A 15,764-nucleotide genomic window follows, 5' to 3' on the forward strand; every position below is an offset into this window, starting at 1 on the left:
TTCAACTTGTTCTGCAGGTTTTTTTTTTCTTAACAATGCGGTCACGCTGATGACATCACTCTGGTTATTTCCTACAAAGCTCCTCCAGAGCCACAGCAACATCCTCATGAGGTTAAATGAAAATGAAACAATGATAAATTCAGTTTGAGATGTCACAGAGCAGGAAGAAGCAACTCAGCCTCTGAAAAATTGCAGTCATAATTTGGTCTATATAGGCTTGTTAACTGGATGGTTTTAAAGGGTTGATTCATACAGTTACAAAAAAGCCAAAACATGTTCGCAATTACCTTTAGTCATATCAAACCAATTAGACAGTGCTGAGATGAGGTAATGTCTTTCCAGAAACAGTTTTCACATGGGTTCACTAAGGCAATAAGACAAAATGTTAATATTTTTGTGGTTACATATCAGAGGAGTTAGTTTTTTAAAATATGTATATAATTTTGTGGAAATGACCCTTGAGGACATTGCCATGTTGGAGAATTTATAAACACTAGCTTATTTAATTCCCTACTTAGATGAAGACTGAAGGAGCATAAAAGACACTCTGAGATTCAGTGAACTTACTCTATATTCTCTAAATTCAGTAAATTAATATAACAGCTCACCCAAGATAACATTTTTCAATTACGGGGGCGGAGAAGTGTCATCGATTACCTTTTCATCCATTTTTTTTTACTGATTTCCTTATAGGTCCCTGGTCTCACCTAAGCTTACATAGTCAGTGTAATACCAAAAATATTATTGTTTAACTACCAGGACCTCTGTTATTTATCATCTCCAGTCATCTCTGGGGAGATGAAAGGAGAACAGAGAGGCGTTTAGAGCACCAGCAGCCACCTCATATCTGTGATGACTAGTTCACTCCCTGGCTGATACTGTGACTGGATCTGGACGGCAGCCCAGCTGGTCTTTGTGTTTGTGTGTGTGTGTGTGTGCGTGCGTGCAGACGCATGCTTTCATGCTGTCAGTCACTCCTTCAAACAGGAAGTGTCTGATGTGGCTGTTTTTGCCCAAAGCAGCTGAGTTCTCTGCTGCACAGTTAGACTTCTTTTCACTTTCTTTTTCTTACTCTCTCCACACTCTCCTTTTTCCATACTTTTTTCCCCTCTTTACTTCTTTTCACTATGCGTGCAGTCTTAGCGCATTGGCACAGGAACTGTGAATGTGATCCCCAGCAGCCTGCTGCATTGCAGATAGAGATGATGAGCGCACAGATTTGAGTCCTCAGATTCAAACACAGTTGAAAGAGAGAAAAAAGGATTTTTTTTAGCTCTGTTGCCCTGAGTCATTCTTCCTTGGTTTAGCAGCAGATTAATGCCTCCTCTGTCTCCACTTTTAGCCTAGTTGGATGACCGGCACCCCCATTCGCATCAGGGCCAAGCCTCCAGCATTCTCAGCTGCCATTTTCCCTCCATTTTGGGAAGCCCATGTGGCTCATTTTTGGGTCCATGGCTAGAGTGACACACAGCTATACACATGCTTAGTACTTCACTGAGCTTAACTGCAGCGGCACAGAAATCACTCTTTGAATCAAAGGACAGTACAGGATCAGTGTTGAGGTGCCGGTGAGTTTTATACTGGGACGAGTTGGGAAGCTACTTGGAGAGATTACTGTGCCTCAGTTTTTGGAGTGACTGGAGGCAAAGAGAGGAGAACCATGCTTTTGCAGTCACACCTTCTCCCAGCTCCTTCAATTTGATTTCTCAGGTATAGTGTCAGAGAAGAAGCAGTTCTGATTTTACTCACTAACAGAAATAAATACTTAATAATATTGAATATTTTTTTGTGATAAATAAAGGATAAATCCAGCTTATTGCAACTTGCATGCTGTTTTTGTAGCTTTGTGCATTAACTCAGTTGGACATTTTACTCAGCGGATGACCAGTGACATCGCAAAGGATTAGAATGATAGGAAACATGAAAATCATATAATTGGGTTTTAAACAGCTGCACTTATTTGGGAGAGAAAATGATCACAGCTCACAGACTGATACCCATTTCCTGTTTCAGTTTTACCACTCAAATATTGTGATTCATTCATCTGGTTTATAACTGCTGGCTTGTTTAAAACCTGAATGATCATCAAGCTGCTCGTATTTAACTCAATTAACTCATTTGTTGTAGCAATGTCACCTCGATGTTACCTGATCTCAAATGGAAACAATGGTTACAGCTACAAAAACAGACCCAAGTTGATATAAAGAGGAACTGTCATTGAGTTAAAATTGAAGAAATACACAGGTTTTAAAGGGTACTCAGATGATTTCTTTCTAATATTCTTTCTAATATTGTGTCCTCTACCATTGTCTCCTGAGCTTTCGCATGATTGATGCATTAGTAGAGTTTATTCTAACCAGATTGCCTGTCAAAGCACTTCTTTTATGAATGACAAACTAAGTGATCTAATCGATGACTGACTACTTGTCTCAGCTCTCGCCTGTCAGGGAACCAACAACCTGTGGATTGTTAAGTCCTTTAATCCCTCCGGGCTTTTATTTTTCAAAGTTACTTCCCTTTCATTTCTCTCACCTCTGACTGAACCGCGGGGTTCAGGTGTGACGGAGAATCAAGTCTGGTGCTTACTCACACTGGTGGTGTCTGGTTCTGAGCGTTGGCCCTGAAGACACAGCGTGGTGTGAACAATCAGCAGCCAGCGTCAGACGGCGCTCACTCCATGAATAAGACATTTGTCTGCTGAGCTAATTAATCCTGAGAGGGGCCGGATGGCATCTGCCTCCGTGCCGCGTGACAGACACTGAGAGGAGGGAATTTTAGGACAAAACCATATGGGGCTGGCTTGCTCTTTCCTGTAGGAGTTAGCAAGTATGAAAGCTGGACACTGACAACTGCCTCGGGACACTGGCCTCCACCAGTGCCATCTTGACTTGTGTGTTTGCACAAGCTTGTGTATTGTATGTACTGTACATCTCAGTGTACCTATACATGCTGACACTAGAATCTTTTTTTGTCCTTTCTTAAAAAAACATTCTCCTCTGTCTCTTTCACTGTCTGTACCCCTCCTTCTATCAAAAACAGCTACCAGTTCAGCCCACCTGGAGGACCTGGCATACCTGGATGAGCAGAGACACACTCCATTACGCACCTCGTTGCGCATGCCCAGACAGAGCACCACCTGCGGGCCGGGTCGCTCCGGGCAGGACCTGAGAGGTAAGAAAGAAGGCAGTGTCAATGGCAGTGTCAAAGACTGCACACACACACACACACACACACACACACACACACACACACACACACTGAAACACACACACTGAAACACACACACACACACACACACACACACACACACACACACACACGTAGACTTTCCTCACCCATCATGTCCACTGAGAGCTTCTCTGGTTCAGTCTGGGAGGTGCTGCTGACACTGAGCAATTTTATTCAGTGTTCATGAGAGCTGCATGTGAAACAGTCACGCCTCTGTGTCGCTAACAATATAATGACATGTGAATTTCATGAATACATACTGTACGAGAAAGATTGGAGTGTTTTCTCCTAAAGGCATCATTCAAAATACAAATCCAACATGAAGATACACCAATTATATTCTGCTGTAGTAGAATAATAAAGAAGTGCTGAATACAGTTAAACATATCAAGAGTTTGGTGTCCCTGACAGCTCAGTGGTTCAGATGCTTACACAATGTCACTGGTTTGATTCCAGACAGAGACATTTGTTGCATGTCACTCCCATCTCTCTCTTTCTTCCTATCTGGCTCTACTTTCACTCCATGGAACCTAAAGCATTGAGTTTATTTTTCTGTAAATAGACTGCAATTTTGATTGCTTTTTTTAAAGATAGTTTTCTGTCAGAAAGCTGACAGGAAATCAGACAAGAGAGAGACGAGGGTGATATGCAACAGAGTTGAACTGGGGATGTTGAAGTTATATGACTTAATCCATTAGGGTTCAGGATGCCCAAAATTCTAGTTTGTATATCAAAAAAACATATAGCAGTTTTTCTTTTAGAAGATTCCAGTTTATCTGTTGCTCACTATGTTAAACTGCAACAAAACGCTGCAGACAAATAGATGTTTACTACAAGAAATACTGCATTGTAAGTGCTGGCTGTGGATATAGAGCCTGCAGTGTATTTGCAGATATTTGCAGCTGAAAAGCACTGAAGACTTGAAGTTAAAGCAATCAACCATCATCGACTTTCACTTTAATTAAAAAAAAAAAGTGGCTGTGGTTGGCTAGTTGCTTCAGTGCAACACAGTGCAGACACACACAATAGGACTCTGTTCTCCTGTTTTCATCCACAAACAATAACACAACTCAAAGCAGCTGAGCATCGCAAGGCAAAGCTGTATGACAAGCAAGTTATTTTAAAATTCAAATGAGAGTCAGTGATGGTTGATTTGCGGTTTGAAATGTGTTTCAGATGCAAATTTCTGCAAGTACGTATGTCTCTGCACTGTATCAGAGCGGTGATGCTGCTGAGCTGTTGGTGCTGGACATTGTCAGATATTTGTTGTGGCCATGTGTTTGTGTTTTTGTGTGAGAGGCACTGTTGGAGTGCACAAAGAGCATTTTGTCAGGTTGAATCACTACTTTACCAAAATGTGTCTTATCCAGTGCTTAACAATCACAGTCAGTGTGCGCCTCACTGCGCACTGTTCAAGTTTAGCACACGGCAAGCGCCTTCTTGATCAAGCAAATCTCCTCAGCCTGCTCACCACATGGCCAAAGGGCCTTATGTCAGAACATTATGTGTCCTCTCGCCCTTCTTCCTCTGTCACTTAGCCAGTAATGAGCACCATAATGGCAGCTCTCTGCCATCCAAGTGAACACAAATATGCGTCCCTGTGTGTTTTAAACACCTGTTAAGACCCCACTTAGCTGAGAGTGCGCTCGGCTGAGTTGCGACGTGATTCCCCTGCCTGAGGGCATCAAGCTGCAGACAAATGCAGAGTGAGAGATTGTTAGGAAGAAAGAGAATGGACAGGAGATGGAGATGGACACATTGGAATAGAAAAAAAGACAGAAGAAGGTAGGGAAGAGTAAGGTCCTTTCAGAGCTTCCCTGTTACTGCCAGAGCCACTTGTTTCAACCTTCCTCCTCTAAGGGCAGCCAAGTGTGTTTACAAGCCAACCAACTGCGTCCTAGCATGCTTTCTGCCTCCTCGGATCAGTGTCAGAGGCGTCCTGAGTGCACTGCTCTTGTGGGTTCAACAGGAGAGACAGAGAATGAGACAGAGGGAGACAGGATGTGGAGGCAAATGACTTAAAGAACAGGGTTTTTCCCTGCAGATGATCTGAGGACAAATTACCATTGTTTTCATCCTTAAAATAGATATAATAGACACACAGAGGGAACGCCTGAATAAAGAATTAGTTGTTTATGTGATCGGTCGGTCAGTTTGCGTCACACATTCAGTGAATGTTAAGATGGCCGTGTTGGGAATAATAGCACTGTCCCATTGGTGGGTCTTTTAGTTTAGAGCAAGAAAACTAGTGCCCAGATTGCAATGAAATTTGGCATGAGCATTCAGGCGAGAGGATGAATCATGATTTAGTGAGCCGCGACCCTTTCTCTACTGCCACTCAAAGTTTCCACTTGTACACAAGATATCTGTTGGCTGCATTGCCTTGAAATACATTGTGGTTACTCGTTGTGCCCAGAGGATGATTGTGGTGATGCTACGGCCTTTAATCCTGCACCAAATTGTCCAGTTTGACACAAGATGCTGCATAATAAGCTGTAGTAAGTAACAAACATTAGAAAATCACAAACATAAATATAACTGGATAAATAAACCTTTTTACAGGTGCAGCAATTAGGAGAACCTGCAGTGGCCCTCTCTAGAGCCAGTGTTTGGTTTGTCTTTTCTGGGCTACTGTAGAAACATGGCAGGCTCTGTGGAAGAGGATCCACTCCCTGTGTAGATATAAAAGGGCTCCGTGATTATACACTAATCAAAACATACTTCTCAATCCTATATTCCATGTCTGCTAAGTCTGTACAACTAGATGCTACTAAATTCTACATACTTTACCTTTAAAGAAAATGTACAATCACCAATTATGTGCTGTAGCCTGTGATTATTGTAGATTATCAGGCATTACTTTTTCTGGCACATGAACCATTGCCTGCCACAAAGCAACTGGTCTTATTCCATGTGTTACATTATTTGTAGCCTCATGCCTAAACGGGCCTCACAGAATAAGACTTGGTTTGTTTTGTAGACGTACAGTCGCAGATGAACTAGAGAAGAGGACTGCTGGTTATGTGTTGATCAGGTGGTAACCAGCTGACAGATGCAGCTCTCTCTCTCCGGTTGGTTTTGTCGAAGCTTCTTTTGATGCCGGCCATCAGGGGCTCGAGCTGTGCTGCTGTTTTGAGGAGTGTGAGTCAGACAGTAATGGACCTTCTTGTGTTCCTGCCTACCTCTAAGATTTACCACCCACCTTATCTATTCAGCGCAAACTCTCTCACATAACTGTACACTGCACACACATTTTTCTCCCTCGTTTATCTTTACTTTCCCTCTCTTTGTCTTTGTCACTCTCTGCCCTCCCTCCTCGCTGTTTTTCTACCTCTGCTCGCATATACAAAACAGGCTTTGTATTAGCTGATGGCTGCAGCTTTTGGATCATAAAAACATTTTCAACTCCAGAGGGTTTTATTATTCCCATATATATTCCCTGGCAGACGTATAACCTAAATAATAACTCTTAGAAATTGATTAGACATTTAAATGGTATAGCTGGATATTTTATATTTTTCATATTGTCAGCAAAACCCATGAAAATATCAAAACAAAAAAAATGAACTGATCCCACTGAGTGTTTTTTATATAGCCAAAACCTGATGTAGCGTATTCCTCTGCTGTTGTCCAGAAATGATAGAAAACACTTCAATGAGCCATACTGTGGCACTTGATCACATGTTCGTTCTTTACCACAAATATGGGCAATGCAGTTTATTTTTTACTTGAACCCACATCCATTTTCCTGCTGATCTAAATACTCACTAGTTCACATTAGTCCACAGTTGAAAATAGTCCCCAACAAATCCACTAATCACTCCTGTTTAAGTAACATTTGCTAACAAGTACAATGCCCAGCTATTTTAGGAAATTGCAGAGCCTTTTTTAATTAAATGAACTATGTATTTGAGATATTTCTTTAAAGATTCAGGTAGCTGCAGGTCTACATGAACTAGAATTAAAGGGCTGTTTATAGTTAGTATTTATTTACAACAAAAACAGACTAAAGGATGCCCTTATTGCTGTTTCAGTCAAGGAAGTCTCGATGTGATGACAATGCATAACATGTTTACAACAAAGCAACTGAAAGCAACCAATTTTTAGATAAGTGTTTAGCCTCAATCTACAGCCTTTATCTGTAATTCTAATCTGAGATTGTCTTTTTTTAGATTTGATATGTAGGTCTGTTTTGGGGTTTATTTGAGGATTTTACATGTTATGTAACAATGAAATAATTGTCTTCTGTTGCTTGGCTGCAACACATGGTCTACCAGGAAAGAAATGGTATTAGATTTAGCAGCCTTAAGGAAGATAAGAACACTTTTTTTTTGTCTGAAGAAATGCATTAACCTCAATCACATCCAGGTTTATTATATTGCTTTAGAAGCAGAGTAGGGGGTTCTGGCCTAACTTTACCCACTTTCAAGGTGCAAGGAGGAAGAGAACAAAGTCTAAAGAGGTCAAAACTTCAGGAGAATTTGTAGTATATAAAAGAACTTTATTGATAATAATGAAGCTGTTCTGTATACTACAAGTGTTTCTGGAGTTTTGGCCTCTTCATATTGCTTGAGACCTGATGTGCAAATTATATAAGATTAGATTTTTTATTTTTTAGACAGTAATTATGTAAGATCCCCTTGGTATTGCGTCTGCTAGCTGTAGCCTTACATCGACTGTTTGAAGAAATGACTTGAATTTTAACTGCGTGTCTGATAAAACCAGACGGCAGAAAATCACTATCCTTTGGACAAACTCACATATCCACAAACACCCACACCAGGCATCACCTGACCTAAGATAACCCATCACCACACTCCCCAGACCACTCAAAAAAGAAGCAGACTGATCGTATAAACTTCCTCTCGTCCTCCTCCTCCTCCTCTTCCCTCCTCCCATCATTTCCCCTCTTCGTCCACCTCTGTGCCAACTCTACTCTCTCCTCCTCCTCCTCCTCCTCCTCCTCCCTCCTTGTCATCCCCCACCTCCACTTCCCATCCTCTGCTCCTTTCCTCCTCTGCTTCTGTTCTTCCTCCTTCTCAAGGCTGTTCAGCCACTGTGAATCATCCTCACCTGGTGAATAATTAAAACGTCTGAGACTCTCGCTCCGTCTGGCCACGGAGGTTTTGATGCTGGAGGAAGGGAGGCGTTGGGGTGGGGGGAGTGATACCTTGCTCGACGACACCTGAGGGGGAGTGTTATAGGCAGGATTATGAGCAACTGCCATCCATCCATCTATCTCTCACACACACACACACACATGCATGCACACATTTGCTCTCGCCGTCCTAGAACTGGAAACAACTCCCCCAGTCCCCGTTCACAACATGGCTGCCATGTTTTTCCTGGAATACCTGACACAGTGGAGCAGTAGTAGCTGCACGACCTGTCGCGCATGAAGAAGTGTAATCGTATCTGCCGTTTGGAGGACGATGCCCCATAGTGCGGGGGTGTGTTTAGTAAATCCACGAGGACGGAAGTAGCTTTAAAGGCACGTTTTGGCATCCAGTTGCCCTCAAGATAATTGGATTGGCACCACTTAAAACAGAGTAGTTGTGGGGTATGTAGCCTCTTAGTTTGGCGGCCTATGGTATTGTAAATGGCAGCACTGGATAAATTTTGTATTCCCCATCACCAGTGTTGCATCAGGTCCATTCCTTCACAGTGTGACACTCAATTGGACGAATATTACATCAGTGTGTGCATTATAGACAGTACAGAGTAGTTGCTCTCTAACTGTGTGTGTTTAAGTGTGTGTGTGTGTGTGTGTGTGTGTGTGTGTGTTTGTTGAGTTTGCACTAAAATAATCTGACCGGGGAATATGGATGAAATGTCTTTTATTACACTGGGATGTAGCCGGCACAGAGCTTGTGCAGTAAAATGCAGCGCTGGCCGTGCAGTCAGTATAAACCAAGAGCAGCTTCTCACCCACATCTAGGTTGATCTGTTATAGTTTTTGCTGATTGCGTAAGTAAGAATATTCTCAGCAGCTTGATCATCGCGTTTCTTTTCATTCTGCGATTATAATTAGCATTCCTGGAAGAGAGTCATGCTTGCAACAGCACTTTGGAGTGCTGTGTGGTAAAAGAATACATTAAGAGCCATATCAGCTCATTATATTATGTAGCCATGCTCTTAATCAGCACACTGAAGTCATTTGGAGAAAACATACAGCTCTAATATGCAACACTCACTCCATCCCTGCCCCCCCCCCCTCCCCTCCCTTTCTCTGACATATTTTGCAGTGCTGCACCTGCACACAGTTTAAACATTTCTGCCGACACACAAAAAATCTGCACACTCTCCTCATCTTATCCCACCAGTCTAATGTATGATACACATTTCCTACAGCTCTGACTCACAGTGTACTTATTACTAATATGCTGCAGAGTGTGAAATGAACTACTGCACTGGCTATCGTCTGACCAGCAGCTATTTCTCATCGTAGACACTGTGAGATCAATTTTAAACTCAGTAGAAGCCAACAGAGAGACTGAAGTGAAAATCAGATTTTATAATGTGTGTGTGTGTGTGTGTGTGTGTGTGTGTGTGTGTGTGTGTGTGTGTGTGTGTGTGTGTGTGTGTGTGTGTGTGTGTGTGTGTGTGTGTGTGTGTGTGTGTGTGTGTGTGAGAGAGTGAGAGAGTGAGAGAGTGAGAGAGAGAGGTTTGATGTAATAACTCTAAATTTGAGAATTGCCTGGTGCTGAGGTTGATTGCTGTATGTTAAGAATATGGCTAACTTAAGCAGCCTGATATACACACACACACACACACACACACACACACACACACACACACACACACTTACAAACAATAGGCTGAGGAGTTGAGGTTGGAGTCTCCCTCCCAGGGTCGAATTACTACAGGAACTGGATTCAATTACTTTTTATGGGGATTGATTGATCTTGCCCGGTGCAATGGAACCAATTAGATTCTCCCAAAAGTGCAAACCTTCCCCAACCTACCCTCCAGACATCCTGAAGAATACGCTCAATGTAATTCAAAGGATTTCAATTAGTAATCGACCTTGGTCTGGTGGTTCCCCATATTTCTGACATCATGATGTGCTGATGCTATTGTTGCTTCCTCTGTTTTTTTTTTGTGTTGTTTTTTTTTTCATTGAGCTACACCTTGCCTTGTGTTTTGATACACTGCACAGTGCTGTAAGTTTTCATTCCTGTCCTCACGGCCTTGCTTTCTCTCCTCTCTCACTCCTCTTTCTCCTTTCAATCTCTCCTTCTCTCTCTCTCTCTCTCTCTCTCTCTCTCTCTCTCTCTCTCTCTCTCTCTCTCTCTCTCTCTGTCTTTTGCTTGCTGTTTGTCTCAGCTTCCGCTAATAACACCCATGCCTGGCAATCCCAGTCACGTAAGTTACTTTAATTTTCATTTGTTGCGTCAGGCTGCACATGCTGTTCGCAGTTTCCCTGCTTATTTGCTAGTGCTTTCCAAGTCAAAGTGCTTTAGTCAAGTGGTGCAAACTCTTGCCAGCAAACCATTTGGATTATTCACGTACAGCCCACATTCCAAATCAGGCGTAATTGCCAGATACTGGTATAACATTTAAAGAAATGACACACCAGATAGAAGAGAGCATGTTTTTTTTTATTCTCAAAGCTCAAAATGGCTTTAAAAAAAAACGAGACCCAGGAGACGACACCCAGAAGGAGCAGACTAAATTTTACACTGAATTCATCACACATCTTCAGAAGTTCATACCAGATTCATTTTACCCTCATTAGTCTTTAATGGTCCATATGTTCTGCTGAAAAGATGCCCAACCACTGGAGGAATTTAGTTTAATGACTCCCCCTACTGAGTAAAATCAACAGTCAGCAGTGGCTGTTAAAAGAGTCACTCCCTTGACTTTTTGCAACTTTTATTTGCTACATTATAACCTCAAAGCTGATTTATTTTTGATTGTTTTTAATTATCAATCCTGCCTATTTAACTGTGGGATTGAAAGACATTAATATGAATTAAACACTGTAAAATTAGTAAAATAGCATAGCAAAACTGTTTCATCTTTAGCGTATTTAGTATATTTACAAAACTGCTCAAATTTATCATAGCTAGTATATTTTAATGCAAGCCCTTCAATGTATTTTAAGAGGGTTTAAGGGTGAAGTTCGTCTGTCCTGGTGCAGAATAATCTACCTGTTAATTATTTATCATTGACCCATCACTATATTTGAATTTTTTCAATGTGCCAGAATATCAATCTTTAATGTGAAACAACACACATTTTTCATTATTTTTCCTAGATTGTGTTCTTATTTTGTTGTAGATAAATGTGCTTACGTCATAGATATAGTCCTGCAATGTCAAATTGAAGATTTGGATTAAATGTCCTATAAATCTACATTATCTATAGTACATATATTGATTGCATTTTGCATATGAGAAAAATAGTTATTGACCTGTTTATGTGTATGTGGTTGCAAAAAGGAGCTTATCATATGCAGTAAGTGTAAACCCAGTATAGGGGCTTGGTACATGCTATAACTCAGCCTATTTCAGTTTCCAGATGCATTACTGCAGGAAGAGAGGAGATAAATCAATTGCTAAACATTAACAAACATAACTGTGGCTTACTGCTGTAACATCACCAACTAATTTTCTATTTTCCTGGTCCGGCAGTGCGTTTTGCACCCTACCGGCCTCAAGACATCGCCCTCAAACCTCTGCTGTTTGAGGTGCCCAGCATCACCATGGACTCTGTCTTCACCGGCCGCGAGTGGCTCTTCCAGGAGATCGATGCTCACCTCAACAGCCCCAACTCGAGCACCAACCGTGGCGTGGTGGTAGTCGGCAACATCGGCTTTGGCAAGACGGCGATCATCTCTCGCCTGGTAGCGCTCAGCTGCCACGGCACCCGCATGAGACAGATTGCCTCCGACAGCCCTCAGGCCTCACCCAAACGTGAGCATCCACTTATTTATTCATCAGATTTCCAAGTCTTTTTTGTAGAGAAGATTTTTGTTTTGGGCAGGTTGACAATGTGTTAATGTCGAATAGCTTTTTAAAGAAGTTTGGACAATTTAAGTTTGGTGTTTTTCCTGAGAAGAACGGTGTATAAAGACAGCATGAATGTGACACGTGTCCGAGCGGTCCCTGAGTGTGTTCTGCTGTCGCGTGTCCAGATGGAGAGGGGCTCCCTCTGACCCAGCCCCAGCCCACGCACGGCACCCTGGGAGGAGGCAGCTGTCCCGGGACCCCTGAGATGAGGCGACGCCAGGAAGAAGCCATGAGGAGGCTGGCGTCTCAGGTACAATACACACCTGTGTCCACAAACTGCTCACATTGCATCGCTTGAATCTCAGCCTCATATTTACAGACCAAACTTCCAAAGAATGAAAGTTTGTCTGCTTGTCTCGAGGTGCTCTGTTATAGTCAATTGGTGCATTTTCAACTTCTTCTTCTCTCTTTGGCTCCTTTTTTTAACAAAGGTAACACTTTATTCTTTCCAAAAATAACTCTAATATGACATTTCCAGCTCTCATATGATTGCTGTATATTACAAGAAGATAAATGTACAAGCTTGAACCACTTATGAACATTTCCACCTCCCCACACCTCCATTTCCCCTTTTCCTTATTGTATCTGTGTTAAATGAAAAAAAGAAAGAAAACGAAATAGCTAAGTATTGTTTCAAGAGTCTCATTAGCATACTAGTGTGCTGTTCTTTTGTAAAAATTATTTTATTTTTTTCAATAGAGTAGCACCGCATAAATTATCATTGAGAGGAAATAGTGTTGCATCATTAAAATGGTCATTTTAGTATAAAGGTCCATTAATCTATTTGTGGTTCAGCTTGACATTTCCAGCCTCAGTCGATCAGTAATTGAAAAACAGCGAGATAATTTTTAAATGGCTCCTTTTTATGTCTTAATTTTTCAATTAGGGACAACACAGGTGGCAGGATAACCAATGATGCACTCTTTTGAAAATGCCCTTTCAAAAATAAAAGCACGGGCACAACTCGGGTTTCTGTCAGGAGTAATGTGGTTTCGAGCTTTTGAAGAAAGTCGAAAGTTTCGTGCCACCAATGAGCTGTCATCAGCTCACACAGGTTTTTTGCTCCTGAGGTGGCAGACTTCAAAACTTCAGTTTTTGAAAACATTCATAGTCACATGCAGCTCTTTTGTTTTTTAAATATTTACTTTTTGAAAAATATGACGTTGAAGTATTTAACGTCATCTAGCTTGCCTGCAATGTAAACCTCCACGATGTGTGACACCGGCTCTTTTTCCTGCCGTCTTCCTGTCTGCTTTTGCACCTCGGCCCCACTCCCCTGCTGCTTAGCCATCTGCATCCCCAGTCCCAGCCTGATGCATTATGCAGATGTGTTTAAAAAAGAAAAAACAACTTTGCCAGGGAGCCTTATGAAATATGTATACCTGCAGAAAGCCATTTCCCAGCCAAGCTATTAGATCTTGTTAACTCTGTGCATTAATAATTAAGCTCACTCCCTTTTTCACCCCTTTTGTTTTAAAGCCCTTTTATTCCATTGTGACCAAAAATTAGCATTCAAGTTTGATTAGTCTTTTTTTATTTTTTTCATCACCCCCCTTTTTTCTAACTGGCCTCTGATCACTACCACCGCCTCTGAAAATTCAAACTCTTTGTGATCTCTCAGTCCTTAGGAGCGCTCGGTCGCACCTGCTGCTGGTATTGTTTAGTCGTCTAACCTCTCAGCAAATCTTTCTACATGTCCTTGCAAAGATAACTTTTTTATTTATTCATTCATTCATTTAATCATTCATTCATTCTTTCATTTAATCATTCATTTGAACATGTTTCAAGTGCGTGGCTGTGAAATATGACAGTTTTAACACTTGACTCCTTCATGCCACAGTCATCTCACACATGAGCATGCATGAGCTAACTGAGAATCAGTCTCTCTTGGCAGCCGGAAGCGATGAATTATTAATAGCAAAACCGTACAGCAAAACGAGAAGTATTATGTTTCATTATACTGCAATCATCCACCATGAAGTTGACTCAATCCCAAATGAGTTGTAGCTGTAGTAGACACTGGGAAAACCAGCTTTGCACTGACAGAACCCTAAAAGACAAGTTATTTCTAAAAGTGTGTCGTCTAACTCCAGTGCTCGTTGACACTGATTTAGAGTCAGTTTTCCAATACCTAAGGGATGGTTAAGGAAATAAGAGCCTTTGTATTTCTCTTAGTGACCCGGCTGCAATCTTCTCCCAACTCTCTGTCGCCCCCAGGTGGTGGCGTATCACTACTGCCAGGCAGATAACGCCTACACCTGCTTGGTGCCGGAGTTTGTGCACAACGTGGCGGCTCTGCTGTGCCGCTCACCTCACCTCGTGGCCTACAGGGAGCAGCTGCTGAGGGAGCCACACCTACAGAGCATCCTGAGTCTACGCTCCTGTGTCCAGGACCCCCTGGCCTCCTTCAGGAGGGGGGTCCTCGAGCCCCTGGATGCACTTTACAAAGGTGACACGCTTGCTGGATCCCATTAGTCGAGAATAGTTGTGTCTAATTGGTATTGGTTGCATCAAATATACTGGTTGAAAGTCAGGGTGATACAAATTCAAGCTCTCTAAAATCTGAATGTATTGACGTAGTTTATTCCCCAACGCAGAGAGAGGAATGCTTACAGACATAATGTTCAGTTAGAGTTGGAAAATATAGCAATCTATAGCTCTAAATGATTCAAAAGGCATTTCAAGGGTATCCATCGTCTTGTTCTATTGGATAACCTTGATTATTTTGCTCTGAATGTCTTCACAGTCTTCCTATTAAACTGGAATTTGTAATAATTCAAAGGTGTTTGCCCCCCATTCAAACACAGTGCTTTCACAATGTATAACTGATGCCTCCTCAGACCTCAGTACCCAATACATTATTTGACTGGAGTCCTTGGTGCATGATATTAGATGCCTCCTATGCACAATGTTCTCAAATGCAGTCAAGATTAAATTCTTAATCTTAATGCTGGCATTTTTTTTTCTTAGACCTGCTTATTCATTAAACCATACCTGAGCTTCAGAGGTGTTCCTGTTCAAAGCTTTCATTTAGAGATGAAAACAAAATCTGTGATGATTCATTTTTTTGCCACTGCACCTGAGACAGCATGATGTTTTTGGGTTGCTCGTCAGTCCGTCCCTTTTTTGTGAACGCCATATTTCAGGAACGCCTTGAGGGAATTTCTTCAAATCTGGCATAAATGTCTCCTTAGATTCAAGGATGATCTGATTAGATTTTGGTGGTCAGAGGTCAAGGTCACTGTGACCTCATGTCTGACCCATTGATGTCCCATGATATTTTAGGAACGTCTTGAGGTAATGTTTTGGCCATTATTGGACGTCATAACTCAAGGTTGTGACCATATTTCACATACTGAATTGGTGACACTAATCTTGGGTGTCCACCTTGACACTGTGGTGATTGTTTTATTAGATTCCTTCAAAGTCTTCACTACAAGTCGTACATGAGTCTGGACAAACGTGTGTAAACTGTATCTTGACTGGTTGGTGACCACAAAGCGTGAAGTTGTCCAGAAAGTC

At 41.8% G+C, this 15,764-nt stretch overlaps 1 protein-coding gene across 1 annotated transcript in view; it reads left to right on the top strand.

The window, feature by feature from the left end:
• Positions 1-15,764, top strand: part of tanc2b (tetratricopeptide repeat, ankyrin repeat and coiled-coil containing 2b) — a 105,629-nt gene that overhangs the window by 75,377 nt on the left and 14,488 nt on the right. Inside the window, exons 8-12 of the mRNA XM_062442409.1 lie at positions 3,040-3,171; positions 10,555-10,593; positions 11,865-12,146; positions 12,368-12,492; positions 14,460-14,691. Of these exons, the coding sequence (XP_062298393.1) occupies positions 3,040-3,171; positions 10,555-10,593; positions 11,865-12,146; positions 12,368-12,492; positions 14,460-14,691 (810 nt within the window). The remainder of the gene's footprint in view (positions 1-3,039; positions 3,172-10,554; positions 10,594-11,864; positions 12,147-12,367; positions 12,493-14,459; positions 14,692-15,764) is intronic.

This window comes from Scomber scombrus, chromosome 21 (assembly GCF_963691925.1).
Source record: "Scomber scombrus chromosome 21, fScoSco1.1, whole genome shotgun sequence".
In the NCBI taxonomy this organism is placed as follows: Eukaryota; Metazoa; Chordata; class Actinopteri; order Scombriformes; family Scombridae; genus Scomber; species Scomber scombrus.